At 40.0% G+C, this 23585-nt stretch overlaps 2 protein-coding genes across 3 annotated transcripts; one reads left to right on the top strand and one right to left on the bottom strand.

Annotated features, from left to right (window-relative positions):
* The first annotated feature begins 5481 nt into the window (after window positions 1-5481).
* On the top strand, window positions 5482-9515 carry LOC310870400 (uncharacterized protein). The gene is made up of 7 exons (XM_083781606.1): window positions 5482-5585; window positions 6266-6365; window positions 7236-7436; window positions 7565-7660; window positions 7754-7889; window positions 8952-9098; window positions 9389-9515. Exons 2-7 carry the CDS (start codon window positions 6267-6269, stop codon window positions 9439-9441), a joined length of 732 nt encoding a protein of 243 aa, XP_083637732.1. The 5' UTR covers window positions 5482-5585; window position 6266; the 3' UTR covers window positions 9442-9515.
* Window positions 9516-15456: 5941 nt separating this feature from the next.
* LOC310870399 (heterogeneous nuclear ribonucleoprotein C-like) lies at window positions 15457-23181 on the bottom strand. Of its 2 annotated transcripts, none has more exons than XM_083781604.1 (9): window positions 23045-23181; window positions 20680-20866; window positions 19582-19847; window positions 19253-19337; window positions 19092-19145; window positions 17973-18142; window positions 17639-17752; window positions 17013-17176; window positions 15457-16104 (listed from the first exon to the last, which is right to left on the bottom strand). In XM_083781604.1, the coding sequence occupies exons 2-9, from the start codon at window positions 20682-20684 to the stop codon at window positions 15997-15999; spliced, it is 966 nt and encodes a 321-aa protein (XP_083637730.1). In that variant the 5' UTR covers window positions 20685-20866; window positions 23045-23181; the 3' UTR covers window positions 15457-15996. The 2 variants fall into 2 exon arrangements, with proteins under 2 accessions (XP_083637730.1, XP_083637731.1); XM_083781605.1 differs by having other exon boundaries at window positions 19092-19142.
* Window positions 23182-23585: the final 404 nt, after the last annotated feature.

The raw sequence follows: 23585 nt of genomic DNA, 5'->3' as shown, positions 1-23585 counted from the left end.
ATAACTCATACATCTATGTTGTGATGCTCGGTGTGTGGATAACAACTTAACAAGTCCAGTTCACAGAGAAGAAGTCCAACCATAACTCATACATCTATGTTGTCCAACCATAATTCATACATCTATGTTGTCCAACCATAAAAAAATGTGGAATGCCCTGACACCATCCATTAAACTAAATGTAATCAATGGTTTCTTTCTAAATTGGCCTGAAAAAAGGTAAATGTAAATTCCCACACTGTCGGTGCTAGACCACAAATTAGAGTCCAGCGTCAATGCTAGACTATTATTTGGCTCCATCTGCTGGCCATCCGGGGTAATATATAAAGCATGCAACAACATTAAATGATTTGGACCCGCCTGTTGACCAACTTGACCATCATCAGTTTTGGTTCGCTTGGCAGTTGGCAGTTTCGGCACATCATGCACCTCTGACTATGTCATGGGAGCACAAAACGGCTGCAGGCCAACTCAGGCCGTTGCCGTTTTTACCTTAGCCCTGAAACATGACTGTACGAGCGTCATCGTGTGAACCATGGCTGTTTTACCTTACCTTAACCTCCTCGCGTCACCTCACCACCACACCACTCACTCACCAGACTTTATTTTTTACCTTCCTTGATCAAGACCAAACCAATATTGTGACGACATAATTACGTACAGCCACACGGTAACAGGTCATCTCGCCCCTTTGCCAACTTGTTGTTGTTGGTCAGCCTCAGCCACACTCCACAGCCTCAGAGACCGAAAAGAAAAACAAGGAAGTTATCCTTCATGCTAGGTGTAGCGTGTAACCTATTGGCTTTCCAGTTTCCACTGATTGCATTATTTGAAATTATATAGGTAGGCCTATGACATTTCATTTTTATTTAAAGGCTTATATAAAATGTGTAGCAGAAAGCATTACAAATGAAATGGATAAATTAAAAAGATGGTTTAATAAAAATAAGAATTGAATCATTGAATTTGAAAAAAAAAAACAAGTTTATGATTTTCTCTAATATGAAAAAGGATTAAATTATTCTCTCTATGGAGTGAATATTGAAAGAGTGAATGAATTTAGGTTTTTTGGGTGTTATATTAGATGAGAAATTATCATGGAAAAATCATATAGCATATATAAAAGCCAAGGTGTCAAAAAGTATTTTTATTTTGAACAAAGTAAAATATGATTTGGATACGAATTTATTGAGGATGTTGTATTGTACACTGGTTTTACCATATTTTATTTACTGTTTGGAAGTATGGGGCAACTCATTCAAGAGTAATTTGACTCCTTTGATTATGTTACAAAAAAGAGCGTTAAGAATCATGTATAAAGAAGATTTCAGAGCACACACCAATAGGCTTTTTATGTTATCAGGTGTGAATTACGAACATTATTGGTGGTGTTCAGAGCGAAAAACAGATCATTACCAATACCAACACAGTTACAGAAGTCATTTGTGTTTAGCTCAGAGGATGAGGACCTAGAAGAAGACATGATTTTAAACATCTGTTTGCTCGGACTACACTAAAACAAATGTGCACTTCTGTTACAGGTATAAAGTTATGGAATTCACAAAACCAGGAGTTGAAGAGTACAACAGTGTTTCAGTTTAAGAAAGTGTTTAAAGCCCAGGCCGTAGCGTAACGGTCTGGGCACCGGACTGGTGATCCAGTCGCGGTGTGCCGCGGGTTCGACTCCCGGACCCGACACGGCCTTTACCGCATGTCATCCCCCCATCTCTCTCCCGTTTCCTGTCAGCCTACTATCTGTCCCTTACAAAATCAATAAAAGGCGTAAGCCGCAAAAAAAATATCTTAAAAAAAAAAAAAGAAAGTGTTTAAAAAGGAAAAAAATTATAAAATATGAATTAGAAGGTTAGATAAAGTGTTATTTTATATTTTGTTCCCTCAGCGTTGTTTTTGTTTGTTCTCTTGTTGAGCTCTATGTTCTTTTGTCTTTGTTGTTTTCTTTCTTTTTTATTTGATGTAATCATGGTGATATAAAATGTATGGTTGGTAGCAGCATCAATTAGATGTTTTTTAATGATAGGGGCTGGTATAAATAAGATTTATCTTCTTTCTGCTCCTTTTCTTTTCTGCTATGGAATATGTAAAAAAATAAGTACAAAGTAAAATAAATATAATCATGTAAAACCGTAACTGAAATGAAATAAATAAATATGAAATGAACATATCCTCTTTGTCCCACATTTGGTTTGTTAGGATTTAGTCATCCTAGTCACCAATCACCCATTATCTTGTGGTTGAAGGACCACTTCACCCATCTTCATATAACTGGTCCCACTCCCCACTAATGCTCATTATAATATGGTACCATTATTTTCTACTCAGTCTGTGTCTCTTAGAAGGGCTGTGGACAGTTTAGAAACCCATCAGTGACATCATCGATGGGGAATCCAAGCTAATAGCGGGCTTTCTATTCCTGGAGCATGCTATAATGGAAGCCATTGTTCTCATGTCAAATACAAAATATAAAATCACTATGATGACACTGGTAGACAAGTTTCTGATTCGTCCACAGGTTAAGAACCTTATTGACCAATAATATCCCTTATTGTGTTTTATGCATTGCCAATACAGTGTACAGTAGGCCTACTACTATTACGTATAATTTGTGCTACTCTTTTCACTACAACTGAAGTCACTGACTCTCTCTATCTCTCTCTCTCTCTCTTTCTCTCTCTCTCTCTCTCTCTCTCTCTCTCTCTCTCTCTCTCTCTCTCTCTCTCTCTCTCTCTCTCTCTCTCTCGGTTGGTATCTCTTCCGAACTGATTCCCTGTCTCTTGCTACCATTGCCAATAACACTCAGACAAAGATAAACAGTGATCAAAAGACTATATTGACACAAGAACATCATTCTTGAAACCAGTAAAACCAGTGTGAAGAAGCAAACATGGTAGAGTTTCTTAAACTCTCCATGCAGCCACAACATAACAACCACTGCACTACATTCAAATTTGATTTGTAAGAAAATAAAATCACACCCGTGTGAAGTGAGGGGCGCTCTAATCAAATCTTATACCAACCTTGAAACATACCTTAGTTACGTCACCAAGAATGGTGGTCCCTTATTGGCCAAGGGTTTCCAGTTTCCACCAACATACCGACAGCCAATTCTCCATTCATTGTCAATGGCATTTACTGTTTGTGTTAGACAGAATCTACACTGCTTTTATAGATGGGTAAAAAGAAACCCAGTGGCCTTGTGGTTTGAGTGTCGACCCTGAGACTGGAAGGTTGGGGTTCAAATATCCCTGGCCGGGTCATACCAAAGACTCTGAAATATGGGACCCAGTGCCTCCCTGCTTGGCTCTCAGCATCAAGGGTTGGATTGGGGTTAAGTCATGTCCAGAGGGTGTACTACTTGTACATCAAGCTGCTTGATTGATTGATTGATTGAAATATTTATTAACAGTTTGCAGAATTACAGTACATTTCAAGCACAACTCAATACAAAGACTGTATTACACTTGTTTACAAGAGGGTCCACCTTGTTCAATTCATCAAAACATTTAGAGACGTACAAATAGACACTTCTATATAGCCAAAGAACAGAACAGGAATTCATCATAATGGAGGTAAAAAGGGAAAATAAACATTTACAGTGAGGGGAAAAAGGGGTGTGGGGGGGGGGGGGATTCACATTTTACAGGGGCCAGTTTCGAATTGCAGCCGTCCGTAGGTGCCCTTGCCCCTTTGAGAGCGGTTTTGAAGGAGTCAAGGGATTCGCATGTCTTAATGTTGGTAGGGCGTTCCACATTTTGGTGGCATAGGAGCGAAAATAATTTAGTCCCTTGTTTGTGCCGAATCTGGATTGTACATGGTTTGTTGCACTCCCTCTGACAGGTACATGGGTATCTTAACCTGACTCGAGCCAGGTGCATATTACCGAGTTCAGAGCTGAGAGCCTTTTCAACCTGCAGTTTGTTCCTGTCCGAGACCAGCAGTGCTGAGTCATCGGCGAACAGTCACATGCTACATATATTAGGAACAGCTTCATGCTACAGAAACAGGAGATAGGATCCTGCCTGGGCGTCATGGCTCAGCAAGGCTTACTTAAATTGGGCAAGGGGTTGTAAAACCGGTAGAATCTTATCTCAAGTTGCTCAATTGAGTTCCCTGCACCTCCTTGTTGAGAAAATGTGACTGCATTGTGAGGAATGTCAAAGCATCATGTGGATGTGTTGTGGCGATACCCACAGTGGTTGTGTAACGGTATCATTTTTCCTGTCACATGACAATGATGACAATAATAATATTTATTATGCAACTTTATGGACTTTATGCTTCTGGTGAACATAACAGAATATCATGGCTATTGGGTGGAAACCTTCGTTCCTACCGTATGTCCAAAACAGTTCCTTTATCATTATGAGAACTGGACCGGTGCCCGTCTGTAGAGCACCGAATTGGTAACGATGGAAGTTGGAGATCCATGCAATACCCGTTGTACCCGTGTCAGAGTACCCGTTCCACTCATCTGTCTGTGTCCCTTTCATGCCCATATATGGAGATTTCTGTATCTGTCTCTCTGTGTCCCTTTATTCCTATATATGGAGTTCTGTGTCAGGCATGCCCAAATATGAAGTGTGTTGCCTAATCTCAATGTGATGTCATGGAATATACAGGTGAGGGGAGCTCTAACTACACCAAAGGGTCAAGACGGGTTTAGCGTTGTCCCTGCGGTGTGATATGTCTTGTTGCACGTTGACCCACATTGACCCTAATGATTCAGCTCATTATAGGTCCACTGGCATAGCTTGACCAGAGCCTTTTGTGGTGGTTCTGGACAATTTGAAGTCGGTGGGGCGAACGGTTCTCGAGTTAGGGCGAGGTCACGCAACATTGTGATGTCAGATCAGCATTGTGATGTCAGAACAGGCCAGCTCCATATATGGAGATCTAGGGGTGATCAGGTGTTGGTGTGATTTGGCTAATTTGGGCCCTGTCCAGAGCCTGCTGGTGCACTCTCTGTGGTGGTGTCAAGACTCAAATTTGAAGTCGGCGGGACGAACTTTTTTTGAGTTACGTGGATTACGTACTAGTCGTACTACACACACTAAACGGCTGTGAAAATCTAGTCACATTATTGACACCTCAAATTAACACTTTCTCAACTTCTCAACATTATCAAAACACCAAACAGAGAAAATCAAGAATAATCAAGAAAGTAATTTTCCCAGGGCTGATTACTTTTTTACCATTTACATAAAGGACTGTTAAATAGGACTTATACTTCTGAAATAATCAGTGAGTAAGTGAGTAATCAGTGAGTTTTCGAGTAATGCTGTTGTATCTGTTATATCCAATAATGCAGAACACTTCCTCGTGGGAATGACAAAGCAGGTTGAAATAGCTTTTAATAGGTAACCCTAACCACCCACTCAAAGTCCCACCTTGGCCCTAGTTCAGAATGATGCTCTCGACTAGCTCCGCCCACTTGGACACCTTAACCACCAGACATATAAAGATCTAATATGTAACAGATGTGCATTAATTACACACAGGTGGGCAGGCAGAGAGGAACAACCAAGGACAATTCATCAGGATACTAGATCACTGATCTTAACACACAGGTAAGTGGAGCAAAGATTTGTCATTTGTGTAATATATTGGCATTACATCATATATCAACATATTAATTAGTACTAACAATGAAACAGAATGATTTTCTCATCAGATGTACTGAGACCAATTATACTACATTGCAGACAAACTAACAAATTGACAATTCTGACATTACTTTATTTATTTATTTAATTAGTTAGTCCTAGTTTGTTTTGGGTGCAATAAAATAATAATCATAATAATCATATCATCATCATATTCTTATCGTAAATGATAATGTGGGACAATTCAAATGTGATCGATGTCTGTAAATTAAAATAAAGCATACACTGCTATGGTATGCTTTTAAAATATCAGGAGATCAAACGTATGACAAATATTTTACCCTGGCCCAGAGCCACTAAGAGGGTCTGGAACAAGCCTTTATTTGTAACGTTATTTCACATTAATAGCTTTCTATTTTCATTGTTTCATACATAGTCATTTTACATGTTTTCAGATCTTTTTCTCTTTTGATGCAGTTTGATTGTAACCTTTGTTTGGTTTTACTGTTTTGTGTGGGCCCCATGCAGGAAGACTATAGCAACTACTTTGAGGAAGCTGGATCCAAATAAAGAATGACAATATTTGCTTCTATTTACATGTTTGCTTACTCTTTTGTTTGCCCGCTAACCCTCTTCTGCTTAAGAATGGCCAGAGAACTGATGTTGTTGGTTGCCACGGTGATCGTCTGCCTGGCTCCAGGCATACATGGAACAAGTCATCTCTCGTTTGCCTCTAACTTACAGGTATTGACAACCTGACAGCCTGACAACCTGCTCAGTGGGGGCTGAGTGGTATAGTTATAGCACAACTGTTAAGGTTCAAACTTCCCTTATCCCCCCCAACAATATCACCATACAGTATATCTTCACTGATGTTCACTAATATATAGTACCATTTCTGTAGTAAGTTTCTTAAGTACATTTACGTAAGTACTGTACTTAAGTACAATCTTGAGTCATTTGTACTTTACTTACTTTCCAGTACTTTTACTTCTACTCCACTACATCTCAGAGGCAAATTTACTCCACTGCATTTATTTGAAAACTTTAGTTACTAGCTACTTTGTAGATTAAGATTATTATTACAAAACCACTTCAGCCCTATATGCATTTCGGCCATTTGGAAATAGCTGATCTACAAGCTCACAATGCATAACGTTGTGACACATTGTGAGCTTGTAGATCTGCTAATTTCATTAGATTTTTCGACATTTGAAAACTTTAAATAGGACATTCTGCATAATTAGTACATAATTTGGTACTTTAAGTACATTTTGATACCAATACTTTTGTACTTTTTACCCAAGTAAATTTGTAATTCTGGACTTTTACTTTTTACTATATTCTGGAGTATTTCTATATTGCGGTATTGATGTGTGTATGTTTCCCACCACTGCTCAGAGTGCTACTAACAACTAACAGCAGCACTGGATCACCTCCTGGAACATCAGCATACTGAAAGAGTAGCCACGATTGACACATCAATTTTAATCTAGTTTGAAATACCTGCATGCCCATGGTAGTATAGTATAGTATAGTGAAAAAAAATGTTAAATTGGTAAATGAAAACTGGGATGATTGTGTGTGTGTGTGTGTGTGCGTGTGGTACACCAGGTTAACATCAGTCGTACAGGCTGTGGGGAGACTAAACTGTGCATTGAGACACCAGATGACTGTGATCCAGCGGAGACCAGTGACTGTGCGTTCACCTCCATAATGGTCCATGCCAACGCTTCTATGCCTTACCTTCATATAGGGCTCAGTGGGATGTCCACTGGATATATAGCCATGGGACTCACTATGCACGGATCTATGGTAACACGCATGCACGCACGCACGCAGAACACTAAACTGATCTGGTACGTCTCACGCAGACAACCTGTGATTCCAGCATTTCCAGTTGTTCATTACTTCCTTCTTTGTTTGTTTGTCTGTCTGTCTAGGATACAATGGTTTTTGTATGTGCTCAGAACACCAGCATGTTCTTCTTCCGTACAATGCTTCTACAAAATGGTTCTACACTCACTCCAGTAGAAACGGTGAGGTCTTGCATGTGTAAGAGCTGTGACACTGGCTTGCTCTATTTATTCATAGCAACAATAATGATAAAGAGTTGACCATCTTTATCATAGATGGTGAAGGAGATCCGTGGCTCTGTAAATGGAAGCATGATTCAATGTGAGTTCAAAGTTCCTAGGGCCAACAATGCATCGTCCTCCAATGTCACTGTCGTGAGTGTCGTCTTGGGGAAAGGGACCACCAATAGCAGTAAGTATAGCCTGCCCTATACATCTCACATATTTTATTATTATACGTTTATTTAACAGGCACAATACAAAAAACAATGTATCAAGTTGTAAAAACATTAAACCGTTGCGTTGTACAGTAGATAGGGTTTATAGCCAAGGCCAATTTGCAACCCCAGTCCCTGGTTAGGCCTTTCTATACAAATATGACCTACCTATACTAAAAACAATTGTTTACACAAAGTACATGCAAGTGCATAGAAATCTAATAATATACTATACTAATAATATTTACATCAAAATTACAATACCCATTACATTAACCTACAAATCAATTAAGTAAAGTAAAGATAATCACTCAGATAACCAGTCAGAAACTATACATGTGAGCACAGTTGATTTGATTCCAACCATAGTTTGAGTCCTCTGTAGAACACGTTACCGCCCGTCTCTAGTTTTAGTACCATATAGGCAAGGAGTTCCAAAGGTTTGCCCCTTTATTGAGAAGGCAGACTGTCCGAGTGAGTTGTTACACCTGGGAATACAGTTACCACTTGTGGAGGCTCGTGTAGTTGCTCTACCAGAGCTCGGAAGTTTGACAACCAGCCCAGAGAACAAGAGAAAACATGACCATGGAAACATTTAAAAAACAATTTGATAGAAAAAAAAACACATTTTCAAAATAGAACATAGATAGGTCAAACATAGATAGGTCATAGGTCAAACATAGATAAGCATATGCATACAATAGTCACTCTTACGCACAGACACATACTGATATAGATAATATGATAATGAACGTACTCACACACGCATGCACGCACGCACGCACGTGCACGCACACACACACACACACACACACACACACACACACACACACACACACACACACACACACACACACACACACACACACACACACACAATAATATCAATGGTTGTTTAAGTATTAGCAAGTGGTAGCACAAATGCAAATAAGGAAGCATGCATGCACACACACATATTCATAGTTGAAAACTTTATCAGCCTCAAATTGTCAAGTGAATCGATGTCTAATTAATAGTACTATTGTTTCGGTCTTCAGCAACCCTTGCCCTTGGTGCCATTAAAACAGTCCTGCGTACAGCTGCACTTGATCTGAACGATCCTACCAGCAACGTAGCCACGGTAGCACCACCAACCACCATGGTAGCACCAACCACCATGGCAGCTGCTTCTGCACCAGCACCAGGTAGGTTAACACTGCAGCCAGTGGTGAGGCCCATGGAAATGTTAAATAAAATAGACAATCTACAAGCTATTTCCGGCCCGCAACACTGTCTGGCATTGAATATAGTATTATTATAGTATACATATTTTGTATTTAAGAGAAGAGAGAAAGCATATTGATGTGGAGAGACAGGATTATTTGTGGTTATTTGCTTTATTTTTTCGTTTTGTGTGCAGGACAGGACATTGCTTTATAAATTGAGTTAATGATACCGTAATTCATCATTGAATGTCATTCTGTGTTCCCATCAGCTGTGCTGTTCCTGCTGTGTGCCCTGATGTGGTCAGTTGTTCTGAGGACCTAATGGAGATCATTGGACATCATTGGGATACCGTACAATGAAGTTTGACAATAAGGGAAGAAACTAAGGAGAAACTTCTATGGATGTACTGTATATTATTGAATATATGATTATGGATATGAATTAGGCAGGTCCTCTTTTGTGTTAGTATCTTTAAATGATGGGCACTGTGAAAGTCACCTCTAGCCCTGACAAAGATGTTGATGAAAGATGAAAAAACAACATGCACTCAAATATGTTCCATTTGTACTTACTACTTACGGATCTGTAACTCTCAGAGTTACAGATCCGTAAGTCCATTTGGACATTTGGTGGTCTGTGGACCAAACGTTGAGGAACAATAGGAGGCAGCTCCAATTAACAGCAATTGCGGTATCCACATGTCTACGTGTAAATATATCTATCTATATCTATGATCATATTATAACGCATTGTTAGGAACTTAGGATATACTATATAATAGAGATATGCTTAGGATATGCCTGTCTATAATTGTTTTCACTTGGTATGTAACAATGTGAACTAACCCAGGATGTAGGCAAATTATTTTGAAACCGTTATGTAAAAATGACAATGATTACAGAAGATCACACATCAATCTCAATGGGGATCATTAATTAATGATGAATAACAATTAACTAGTTTAGCCTTTTTTTTCTGTATGGAGCCCATTTTGTTCTTGATATAAGATCAATGTATCTTTTTCTTCTTCAAAATGTTTTAACAAACCAAACGTTTGAATGTCCTGATGGAAAGACCATAGACTTAGTTTTTTTCTGGACTCAATGTCAAATTGTGGTTGCCTAGTGCAAAACAGTGGGTCGGGACCCATTTGAGGGTCACAGACATATTTGTATGGGTTCCTTTATTTTTTTTGTTTCCTATATTTTGTTTTGTTTTGAATTATTATTTAAAAACATTTTCTAAAAACATTCCCAAAAGAAGCTACATTTTTCATGAATTCAAAACAAATACATTTTTTCCAGTAATGTAATATAATGTAATATATGAAAATCTAGATTACTGCAAAATAAAAGATACACGGAAGTAAAGTAAAACCCAAAAGAAACAAGGAACAAATGAAAACACAACAGGGTGACAACAAGTCATTGTTATAGAATGATGTGGTTAGTGTTTTTTGGGCTTGTGATGTACTGTAAAGTTGTCGGTTGTCGTTAACTGTCTTTATTGATGTCCTGCGTTTATTTTGAGGTCTCAGTTCCTGCATTTGCGTCCAAAAAGGATTAGCCCATTGTTTGACCAATCCGCAAAATAAATGCTTACCAATATATTTCTTCATAAATCTGTTCATATAGTTGTCTACTAACAACACCTCTCGATTTGTACCAACCCAACTCTCATGGGAAACTTCATGGGAATCAATCAAAGTTGGGAGCCTGGCCCAAAAAAGAAAAAAAGAAAGAAAGAAATGTAAGTGGCCAAGATAACTTGTGGGATGTCCATTCCAACCATTATAGTTTGTAGTATAAAATGAGTCCTGGCCATAGTTCAGAAACCCGTACACCAGTGACATCATTGATGGGGAATCCAAACTAATAGAAAATGCAGGCTTTCTATTCCTGAAAAGTTGCAATGCGAAAATGGAAGCAATCGTTCTCACGAGTGAACTCAATCCAGTGACTTCCCTCTTCAGACAGAATCCAGGCTGTGCAGGTCAGGATAATCCAGCCTCATTGTACAAGCTACCAGTTTAGTGGTCTTGCCCTGAGTAGAGTTCTGAAATGCTGACCGGCCTAAAATGTATACTTTGCTAATTAGTTGGACCGGCCCAGACATCGAGTTATGGATTCATTATAGCCTACTATTCAGAATTGCCTTTTCTATCTATATCCAACATCCTCATCATTCTATTCAGCAATGGAAGTCATAAAATAGCTCAGCCTTTTTAAGCTGAAGCGAGCACACAATAATGTAGAAAGCTTCCTCATGGGAATGGCAAAGCAGGTTTAAATAGCTTGAAATCCCCACCTGCATGGCCCCAGTTCAAAATGATGCTATCAGCCTGGCATTACCAGACTGATAACGTGGGAGCATGAAGTTCTGACAATGCCAGGCTAGCTATCCAGTAGCTCCACCCACTTCGGCACCTTAAACATCCGCCATATAAAGATCTAGTTTAACACATCTACATGAATTAAACACAGGTAGACAGGCAGAGAGGAACCAAGGAGAATTCAGCGATCACTGATCTTAAAACACAGGTAAGTGCAGCAAAGACGTGTGTAATATGTTGACAATTTACTTTACAGAAACCTGATGTGCAGTTTACTCAACAAATTGATAATTGTAACGTCAGTTATTTAGTTGTTTAGTTGGTTGGTCTTGGGTGCAATAATAATCGTCATGTGGAACCAGATTAAGATCACAATCTTCCATAATAGTATAGTATTAAAATAAAATCTATTCAGTCACTTTTTTATGCTATGGTACACTTCAAAATAAAAGGAAATCCCAAATGTATGACCAACATTTGTACCAATAGTTTTCAAATGTATAAAGATATTATATTTGCGACGCATCGTGAGCTTGTAGATCGGCAATTTTCAAATGGCTGAAATGTGTATAGGGCCTACTATAGGGCTGAAGTGGTTAATGTATGCTTTGTATGATAATCAAAATCTGCAAAGTAACTAGATAAGATAAGATAAGATATTTATTTGTCACTGTATGAAACATATGAAATTTTATTTAGTGCAACCATAACACACAGCAGTGTCAACAAAGGAAAAGAAAAGAAAGAAACATGGCATGGCATAAACTGTTAGTCCGTCATAGTCCAGTCCAGTCAAGTCATCTAAATCAATTCATATTAATGGTGCACTATGATGCACCATTAATACAAAATAAATAAGAAATAGTACAAAAAAACAAAAAAACTAGTAGGCCTAACTAAAGTTTAGTAGTTTAGTAGTACAACTAAGTGTAGTTGAGTAAAAGTACAATATTTGGATCTGAGATGTAGTGGATTAAAAGTAAAAGTATTGGAAATTGGAAATACTCAAGTAAAGTACAAATACCTCAAAATTGTACTTAAGTACAGTATTTAAATAAATGTACTGTGTTACTTTCCACCACTGCCTTAGAGCCACTAAGAAGCTCTAATACAAGCCCTTGTTTCTAACTTTCAATTTCATTGTAGGTTACTATTGTTTCATGTAGAGTAATTTCATATATTTTCTGATGTTTATATTTGTCTTGTATATTTTGATAGTGTGATTTTAACTTTTAGTTTTCATTGTTAGCCCTCTTCTGCTTAAGAATGACCAGAGAACTGATGTTGCTGGTTGCCACGGTGATCGTCTGCCTGGCTCCAGGCATACATGGAACAGATCTCTCTCTTGCCACCAAAACACAGGTATATGCTCACAATGCTCAGTGGGTGCTGAGATGTGCACAGTCACAGTGTTATAGATCGCTACACAGTAAGACACACAAACATTATAACCATCCTGTAGTGACAATTTATTTTAGCGTCAATTTGATCTTGAATGAAAACGACCACAAGTCATAATGGTATAATAACAAATGTGTGTGTACACTGTACAGATAAACAACCTGGGGAACGGGACAACCAATTGCAGTAAGATAAGCACTTACGCACAAGTCACACACACACACACACACACACACACACACACACACACACACACACACACACACACACACACACACACACACACACACACACACACACACACACACACACACACACACACACACAGATATGAATAGATGTTAGTGAACATGTGCACGACTGCATGCAATTGCACACACATGCATGTACACATGCATGTTCAAACTTTATCCATCTCAAACTGTCAAAGTAAATTGATGTCTTAATATTATTATTGTTTGTTCTATCTTCAGCAAACCTTGGTGCCAACAATGTAGTTGTGCAAAGGGACATACCTGCTGTCATGGGGCCTGCTCCCAGACACATGGAAAAGACAAAAACGTGCCATTGGTGTGGCAGTGCTTCTCCACCAGCACCAGGTAGGCTAATACTGCAGATGCAACTAAGGGCCAGTGGTGATTCACAGGCCCATGGGAAATTGGAACTTGGAAGTCCAGTTAGTAAGCTTATCCATAGTGGCTTAAGCCGATCACACTTAGGCCCCATTTACACTGGCAGCTGAATCCAGCCTGAATCAGATCTGAGCCACATCGACATTGGAATCTGATTTGTTTAAATGAGTCATGTGACATGTTGGACTCATTTAAACCAATCGGATTTCAATCTCGATGTGGCACAGATCTGATTCAGGCTAGATGTGTCTGCCAGTGTAAATGGGGCCAAAATACACATATATTTGAGATGGGATTAACGTATTTGCTGTATCTGTGTGCAGGACTTTGCATTTTGTTTTCAAACGTGCTTTACAAATGGAGTTAATGATTATTTAAGTGTAAAAAAGCCTAACAAAAAAGTTAGTAATTCATCAATCAATGTCGTTCTGTGTGATCAGCTGTGCTGTTCCTGCTGTGGACCGTGATATTGCCAGATGTGCCAGATGTGCTGAGAAGAAGATCATGAAGTACAATGAAGTACAGTAGGGAAGATATAGGGAAGAACTTCTACAGAGAAACTGATAGTTAACAATCTATGGATGCCTACTATTTGAATATATGAATAATATTATGAATATGAATTAGGCAGATGTTCTTTTGTGATACTAATTTTAAATGATGGGCACTGTGAAAATCATCTTGAGTTGAAAGAACAGCTGAGTCAAATAGTACTTGAGATGGCCTGGGCCGGTTTAGTGGTCCAGGCACCTTGACAGGTAATCCAGCATGTGTCACGGGTTCGAGTCCCGATCCCGGCGAACTTTGCTGTGTGTGTGTGTGTGTGTGTGTCCATCTCTCTCCCCGTTTCCTGTCAAGCTACTGTATATCTATATTCTATCAATAAAGGCAAAAGGGCCCAAAAAATATCTTGAAAAAAAAAATATGGATGTACTTTCAGTAGTTTGTCCCATGTGACAAATCTGACAATACCATGTATGTTTCTGTTTTTATGCCTTCCAGACAACTTTGCACGTCTCGTAACAATCTATGATCTGATCTAGATGCCATTATTATGCATTACTGTACTATAATAGAGAAAAGGATGCCTACGTCTATATTGCCTTCACATGGTATGTAAAACAATGTAATGTATGCAAATTATTTTGAAACCATTATGTGAAAATTACATAAGATCACAGATTAATTTGAATGCCAATCCCAATTTATGGGATCATTAAAGCAATTCATTTTACCTTTTTTCTCCTCTGTATGGAGCTCATTTTGTTTTAGACAAGATTCATTTTAGAAACTAATCCAATGTATGTATCTCAAGTTTAAATTTTATTTTGACGGTTGTCAATACCATTGGCAACACTACAATACTTGAGGACATGAGTGATTTTATATAACCAGAGCATTATTCTTAACCACATACACCTTATTTTAAACACAATGTTTACTTCTTATTTTAACCCATTTTGGGCGGGAACCCCTTTTGGTGTTAGCATTATGTTATGCTTTAGCTATTGAAAAATAGCAGACCTACAAGCTCGTAGCGCGCCACGAGCTTGTAGGTCTGCTATTTTTGAAAAATCGAAGAACGACTGACATAGAAACATAGCTTTTTCAGAAAACTGTCAGGATTTCGAAGACATTTTTAGAATCTGATCGTCAGAATGGGTTAAAATGTCCATTTACAAATCCCCAAGTACCCATCGAATATACAAATAACAGTATGCCAAATTTATTGAGGCAAATCAATCCAAGTGCCATTATAAATATGAGTTTAGTTAATCGAATGTCAGCTTATGTCAGATACTGCCATATGAGCCCTGTATGTTTCCCAGACTTGTAATTCATTTAAACTCCTTTTCCCATAACTTAACAAAATAAAACAGGAACACCAGATCGATTATACTTTGATTACTGATCAGACTAGTTTCTTTACTACAAATGACAAGCACACTTCAGTAAACAGGAAACAGTTAGCCAGTTTTAATATTTTATTGCAATATTTTATTACAGTTCAACTGAGACTGAAATAGTATAAAAAACAGTGACATGATAATACAGAACAAATTAAACCTTTCAACGGACAAAAAAACCCCAACAAAACACACATTTAATTCTTTAACGTCATCGGTACTTTGTAGATGAACTCCCGTGATCGCATTTCTTCTTCAAGCTGTGGTTTCTAACAGAACAGTTATTGTCCATATATATGTTCCTGTCGCGCCCCACCCCCGCTGGACAGACGATGAATAACGGCACACATAATTTCTTCAAAAACATACAGCCAGTAATAGCAGACAACTGTAATAAAAGAAACAAGAAAAAACTAAAAGGTAAAATCAAACGAGGCTTATGGAACAATGGAACATCATTAGTGTGGAGATTCACCATGCTTGAGTGTATGCGTCCTTTCTATTTTTCTCCTAAATCTGCAATGGCGATGTAGGCATTACAACAAGAGTCCATGATCGCTATGGAAGCTGTGGATGTGTGGTGGAGAGTGGCGGTGCGGTTCTTCTAGGAGTCCTCTTCTCCGTTGAGACTGTCGGCCTCATCGTCTCTCTCCACGTGCTCCCCTTCCTCCTCCTCTTCCTCCTCCTCCTCCTCTCTGTCTTGACTCTTCACCTGTAGGGTTGGCGATAGATAATGGTTCAGAGAACGAAGTTATGGGAAGTTAATGTTCTGTCAGTTTTTTAAGCTAGGACTGTGTGGCCCCCCGTTTGAGAAAAAACATGATGCAACATTATTTTGCCTGTTTAACAACTTTTAAGACGGCAGAACGATTTTGGGCATGTCATATTGTAAATCTCTTCAACATCACACAATCAGCGCCGGGATTTCTTTCAAAATAGAAGCTTACCTTACGATGATTACGATAAAGTCTCTCTAGATGCGTTAATATGGCGGAAGAGAGGCATGTTGAAGTCAGAAATGAAGACGTATAGCCATCTGGTCAAAACCACGGAGAGCTCCCTAGATTACGCGTAGCGAGCCTTTCTTTCTGAGCGCTAAACAGGGAAGTGAACAGCAGCGCGCATGCGCGAACAGCAAGGAGTACCGTGCAGAAGGATAGAACAACCCAAAAATAAAATAAAACAGAATATGTTCTACTAGACCTGTGCCTGTCGGCCACTGGCCTACTTGGTACTTAGTATGCAATACCCGTTGTCATATTGTACACGTTGTCACCCGTTTGAACAGTCTCTGAAGAGTGCTGTGTAAAGTGGACTGGTTAAGTAATGAAATGGCAGATGTGGGGTTGCCATGGCAATCAATTGGTTGAGGCAGAGGATGGGAAATTCTACAGGTGAGGGGACTTAGGCTCATTAGGTCCACTGACCAGAGCCTTTTGTGGTGGTTCTGGACAACCAGAGTCGACTCCGAGACTCGACACCGGGCACTGCACTCCCTGTGGTGGTGTGGAATACGTGTGTCAAATTTGAAGTCGGTGAGGCAAACGGTTTTCGAGTGGATTACAAACGTACGTACAAAGACGTGGGGCATTTATAGTAGTACAAAAATCTCCCTCTCACCTCCTCCTCTTCCTCCAGCAGGTCTCTCTCATCTTCTTCCTCCTCTTCCTCGGAGTCATTCATGTCCTGGTTCTCCCGCTCTCTCTTTATGCTCTCATCCTTCTTGCTGCTGGAATGATGGGGTGATGTCACCTCCCCTGGCTCTGGCTTCGGACTCTTGGACTCTGTGGAAATGATACCAAGCAAGATGCTTTGAATAGACAAAAGTATAAGAATGTCTCAGAGAAACCCGACTGTTAACCACTTAAACCCTCTAGCCTTAATAAACTGGACCTTCCTTGAGTTTTCCCTCCACTTGGAACACACACACACACACTCTGCCCAACATAGCCAATCTGCAAACTTACAGCTTGTAGATCTGCGTTAGTGCCATTATACTGATTGTCCTGTTAAAGTATGCTGGCAGTGTGGGGACTTAAATGTGACCAGCAGAGGGTGCTAGATAGTGTTCTCTGTATCAACTCTAAACCATGTTGACATGTTCCTCTGCACAGTGCATTTCCCCCATGACCCCTTAAGGTAGCAATCGCATACTACATAGACATAGTAATTAGAATAATAGGGTAAAATGTACCCCAACTGAGAGTGTTTCAAAGATAGCGTATATTTGCCGTCTGTCAGTTTACCTGACTTCTTGTTGTGGTCCTTCTCCATGCGCTCGAGACTCTCCAGCAGGTAGTCCACCTTGCTCTTGATCTGGGTCAGCTCCCTTTTGATGGTCTGAAGCTCATCCACCTTCACTGGAGTGAGGGAGGGGTCAATTCAGAATGAATAAACACTGTTCAATCCCCCCCAAATAACCCAAGACCCCACTTGAAAATCACTGCTTTATTCAACCAACACACATCCTCTGGCTACAGAAGACAACAAAGCTCTACTACACTGTTTAGTAAAATTTAGTATTTTAGTCCATACTAGTGTTTATTAATATCAGGAATGTCATGTCAACGTGGAATGTACTTGTTCTGGATGAGGATGTCCGCTGGCTGCTCTTGGAGGAAGACGAGAAGCTGGTCTTGGCGCGTCTGCTTCCGCCGCCACTGATGCTGACCCGTGGACGTTTGGGTGGGATGACGGCACGCGACAGTGGGGGCGGGGGAGGGGGCACGCGGGACGGGTACGAGTACACTCTAGAAAAAGAGAACGCAGAGCACATGGAAACAAGAGAAAGCGGAGCACATGGAAACCCATGACGCCATTGGTTATCATTTTCTCTAGAGGCGTTTGTCTCCGCCTTGTTCTCCTCAAGGGTCGACTACTGCAACACACTTCTCATCCCGCACTTCTAGCAAGAGCTAGGGAAGCTCCAGTACATTCAGAACAGTGCTGCTAGGATCCTGATGAGAGCGCGGAAATACGAACATATCCCACCCATACTCCATTCCCTGCACTGGCTTCCCATCTCCTTCAGGATAGAATACAAGGTCTGCCTCCTCACCCATCAGTACATCCACAGCAACGTACCTAAAGGAACTCATTAAACCCCCAACCTCCACTCGCTTCCTCCGCTCTGGTACTTCAAACACACTCAAATGCAAAATGACTAACTTCCGCACAATGGGGGACGGGACCTTCTGCGCAGCTGCTTCTCGGCTGTGGAATGCCCTCCCCGATCACCTGACCTTCCTTTTTAACAAGGCATTTGCCTAGTTGGACTTTTTAGATCTTGTCCTTTTAAAGAGATTAAAAGGATCCCTTGACTCCTTCAAATCCCCTCTCAAAAGGGCACCTACAGACGGCTGCAATTCGAAACTGGCCCCCGTGAAATCTGAATCCCCCCTGCCCACCCACCCCTTTTTCTTTCCCCTTTTTACCTCCTTTATGATGAATTCCCGTTCTGCTCTTTGACTTTATTGAAGTGTATATTTGTACGTCTCTAAATGTTTTGATGAATTGAACAAGTGTAATGCTTTATTGGGTCATCCACTCACAGTTAACAGTCTTTGTATTGAGTTGTGCTTGAATTGTACTGTAATTCTGCAAACTGTTAATACATATTTCAATCAATTAGTTTCAAATGTAAAGTGTGTTATAAAAAGAAATATTATTTCATGAATAAATCTGAAATATTCTCCTCACCTGTCATAATAATCTCTCTGAAAGTCGTAGTCGAGTTCAAAGGAAGAACCGCTGCTGGAGAGGAAAATAAACAGGATGAGGAAATGGAAAATATGACTGAACCATGGATGTGACAAAAGGGTTTGTCCTAAAGTGGCCCATGGAGGGGTGTGGGAGCTAACCTATACATGTCTCCAGCTGAACGCTTGCCTCCTGTGCCTGGGGTCTTGGACCTGTGGGGTTTGGGTTCTCCAGCCAGGTTGATGTCTGAGGAGCAGGACATCACAGGACATTAAACATCACTCTGATTTGCATTTTTTGGAGGAAAAGTACAAAAAGGTCTAAGGCAGTGGTTCTCAAACGTTTTAAATTTCAAGGACACCCAGAACCCCAACATGTACAGGCCTTAAAGGATTATTGGAACCCCCTCAAGGAAACCCTGAGGGTCCCTGGACCCCACTTTGAGAACCACTGGTCTAAGCTTTAATATGGTCCGATTGAATGTCCTTACCAAGGACCTGTCCAACGAGCATGCGCCCATCCTCGCCGGCCACAGCAGCGCGGGCGATTCTCTCGTTGAAGTACTGCACAAAGGCAAAGCCCTTGTGGACGGAGCAGCCCACGATCTTGCCGTACTTGGAGAAGATGGCCTCCACATCAGCCTTGGTCACCAGCAGAGTGTTGAGGTTGCCAATGAAGACCCGCGAGTTGAGAGAGCGCGGGTCTGTCTTGTTGGTGACGTTGCTGGCCATCAGGCTGGCGGTGGTGGGTGAGCGACTAGAGTGGAGAGACAGAAAGTGGAGAGCGAGAGGGAGAAGATTGTAAAACTCATTTTTAGGAGAAGCAAAGGGCTGTGCTTTCTCAGTGGATGTCCACTCCCAGGGGTGCGTGTTGAGTGTGAAGCTGGGTGGTGCTTAAGCTGCTCAGCCTAGTTGCCCTGGAAGAATAAACGGCCATCATGAATACACAAAGCGTGTCAACACTGGATCAGAATGCTGAACATGTTGAATGTTGTTCATCTGCTGGAGACGAAGGCAAACTGATCCAAGAATTCTCTAGAAAACAGAAAGGCCAAAAACATAGAAGTTATCCTCAGTCCCCACCGTGGTGATTGACTTTAATCTGCACCCATGTGCCGTTACTATTATGTACCCCTTTTTTGTGTCATGTGTGAAGTGTATGCTATAACTTCATTATATTTCATGTGGATTTACCGTGTCAGCCTATAATCTATATCATGGAGATATAAGAGCAGATGTTCTGCTGCTGGACAACTGGTGTCTGTTTAATAAGCCAAGTATGAGGGTGGAGATGTCCCTGCTAAGACAAATATATTGTGCTGTGTAACTCATTGGATTGGACAGTAATGCTATTTTAAAAGGTGTCAATAAGGGGTACCCATCATAGAAGATGCATGTGATGCTTGACATTTAAAAAAAGAAGTAGTATCCATTATGTTTTGTGTGTTTTATCCAGACAGAAAACATGTAGAATGTGAAATGTAGGTTCACACAAACATTAGGGAGTCCTGATAAGCAGCAGTGAAAACAGGAGAGGTATTATCACCAACATGCCCCAGTGACAAGGAGTTAAAGAGGCCATCACTCACTCCATGGCGTCTGCCGTCTTTGCGGTGGGACGTCGTCTGCCTGTTCTTTGACACTGTGGGTGAGATTGTGTCGGGCTGGTAGTTTCAGGGGCTGTGCTGGGTTGGGGTTTGCTCTCTGCAAATTATAGCAGCAGCACCCTTCTCAAAGGTGACCTTCACACTCGGGACTCCCAGGGGATTTATACTACTGAGGCGACAGGAAACACACCTCAGTCAAGTTGTACAGGGTTTATCTGCTGCCAAATATGACCTGGTTAGGCTTCTGGCAACTCATGGGACAAGTTGAACACGGAACAAAACAAGTCAATGATAGAAATCTTATATTTACGGCAGTACATATAGAGTGGACCATTTCACATGAATTATGACAGAAGGAAAATGCTGATCTGAATATTCAGCTTTTCAGGGTTGGAATTGGAAATCCATGTCATTAAGAAATTAAACATTTGTCTAAAAATGAAATGAAAATTTGTTAAGATGATTATGGGAAAAAAGGTGTATTGATTGGAGGTAGACCCCTGTACACCAGAGTCTAGACTGTAAATTCCTGAGTGTCATTTTGAGTTAAATTAACATCCAGTTGTGAAATCTGATACTGAAATGCATATAGGCTAAACTGGGATTAGACCATTAATTAGTAGGAATTAACTTCCTACTCATGTGGACTTAATATGCTCCCATGTGGTTATTAGCCTTCATGACACAATGCTCAGTACTTTGTACTGTATGTTCAGAATTTTAAGGACAAAGTAAAACACAGCATAGACTTGAGTGGTTTTGATTTAAAGCTTGGTCACATGAATTTCCTTTCAGTTAAATTCCTCTTCAAGGGACCTTAGTTCTCAATGCAATTAATAAAGTGTAACAATGAAGGGCTTCACATTTAATCAAATCTTAACATACTTGCACTACATTTGGTAATGCATAGCGCTATGGTTGACCATTGCTTGATTTAGAACATTTGAAATTATGGTTAGGTTAACCTTTATCTTTTACGATATGCATTTTTATTTCAGTATGTCCAATCAATAAATTACATCACATCATAATGTGCATGCATTGCAGTCATCATCACACAAGTCAAGTAATGCCAGCTCTGTGGCATATTATAAGCACCTAGATATATCTAACTCTATGGCTAATGTCCGTTCAAAGTGAATACGTCCTAAAATTGTGTCATTTGTTGGAGGATTCTTTTTAAGGTACATTTTAAGGAATTATAATCTTGTTTCCAGGGACAATCCACAATTGAGCCCACTCTATGTGTGTAGACCGTATTGTCCCATTTTTGTTCATTCCATAATGTTCTGGGCAAGGGTATGTGTTGGGGAAATATAACAGAGAAAATAAACATAATCAAGGTGTGGGATGCAACTTAAGGACTGTCTCAATATGATAAAATATAGCCATTGATAAAATGCATTATAGTATTTCAGGATCATCTTTTAATTAATGGTGTGTTTGTGTGTGCTTGTAACAATATGTATTCCCCCAAAACAGTCCAAAATTCCCAATGTCAGAAAACACCTCAAAAAGGGGAAGGAAAAATGTTTGAGGAAAAATCGATTCCACAAAAACAGCTCACACTAGTACACCTGTGGACAAAATCGGGCAATGAAAAAAGATCCTCCCCACAGTCACAGGCCGTGACCGTAGACCTAGAATCTTCATATATACTCTAAGCCTAGAATAAAGACACAATTATATCTTTATCCTAGACAAACGGCGCCATCTGCAGGTTCTGGTTGGTTAAAGCAAGCAACCAGGCCCTGCGTGGACACAAAAACCAGCTGCCGCCAGACAACCACCATTTTACCAGTTGCACTGAAACCAACAATCGTCAATGAATGCTTTGTTTCCAGTGTCCACCAATTTAAAAAAAGATACTGCCACATAACAGTTGCATTACATGATAACGTTAATGCACCGAATGAACTGGGTCGACATGAAGCCGTTAGCCATTTTGTCAAACAAAACCGAAATCTAACGGCGTCAGCCAGATGCTAAGACGTTAGCTGGTGATGTGGTTGAAAAGCTGCCAAAAATACAATGCACTTCCGAATTGTTGGAAGAAAAATATAACTATGGGTTGCAAAAAAAGAAAAAGCTAAAATAAAAACACATGAAAAATCTGCAAGTCAGTCCAAAATGTTGAATTTCTTAAAAAAAAAAACACAGTTCACCCTTTGGCAACCAGCCCAGCTATGCTAAATGGCTGCAGCTAGCTCTCCCCTTCCCCTTGCTAAGTCAAATCCACCCGCAAAAGAGAAAAGGCATCGTGGAGAAAAATTAAAAACAAAATCCAAAAAACAAAACAAGGAAGGAAAAATGGAGGAAAAAAACGTCTGTTGAACAAAATACTCACCACGAGGGTAAAGAGTAAAATGGATGTGATTCAGTAAAATCTGTGTGATAGTGTTGGCACTAAGCGCGCAGTTCGACCCCAGACTGTCTGTCTGTGTGTGTCTGTCTTTCTCACTCCGACTGCTTTAGCCAGCTAGCTAGTGCTAGTGTGGTGGGAAATGGCGCAGTGTTCACAGGGTGCTGCTGCCTCCAGTGGTGGAGGTAGGCAGTAAGAGCTTAGGGTAAAAGTAATGTAGAAATACTACTAGTCTGTTACAAGTTGTACAGACCTTAGAGTACCGTATATACAAACCCGGAATTAAACATTTACTCGAGTAAAAACACAAAATATTGGTATACAAATGTACTTAAAGTACCGAAAGTAGAAAGTACTCATAGCTGATCTAGCTTCGAGATCGACTATTTTCAAATGGCTGAAGTGGTATTTTGATTGATTGATTGATTGATTGATTGATTGATTGATTGATTGATTGATTGATTGATTGATTGAATGAAAGATTTATTAACAGATTGGATTACAGTAGCCTACATTTCAAGCACAA

This window comes from Protomyctophum parallelum (genome assembly GCF_964188405.1).
Source record: "Protomyctophum parallelum genome assembly, chromosome: 14".
Classification (NCBI taxonomy): Eukaryota; Metazoa; Chordata; class Actinopteri; order Myctophiformes; family Myctophidae; genus Protomyctophum; species Protomyctophum parallelum.
Note: the sequence above shows the minus strand (reverse complement) of the source record. Positions and strands in the feature narration are given on the sequence as shown.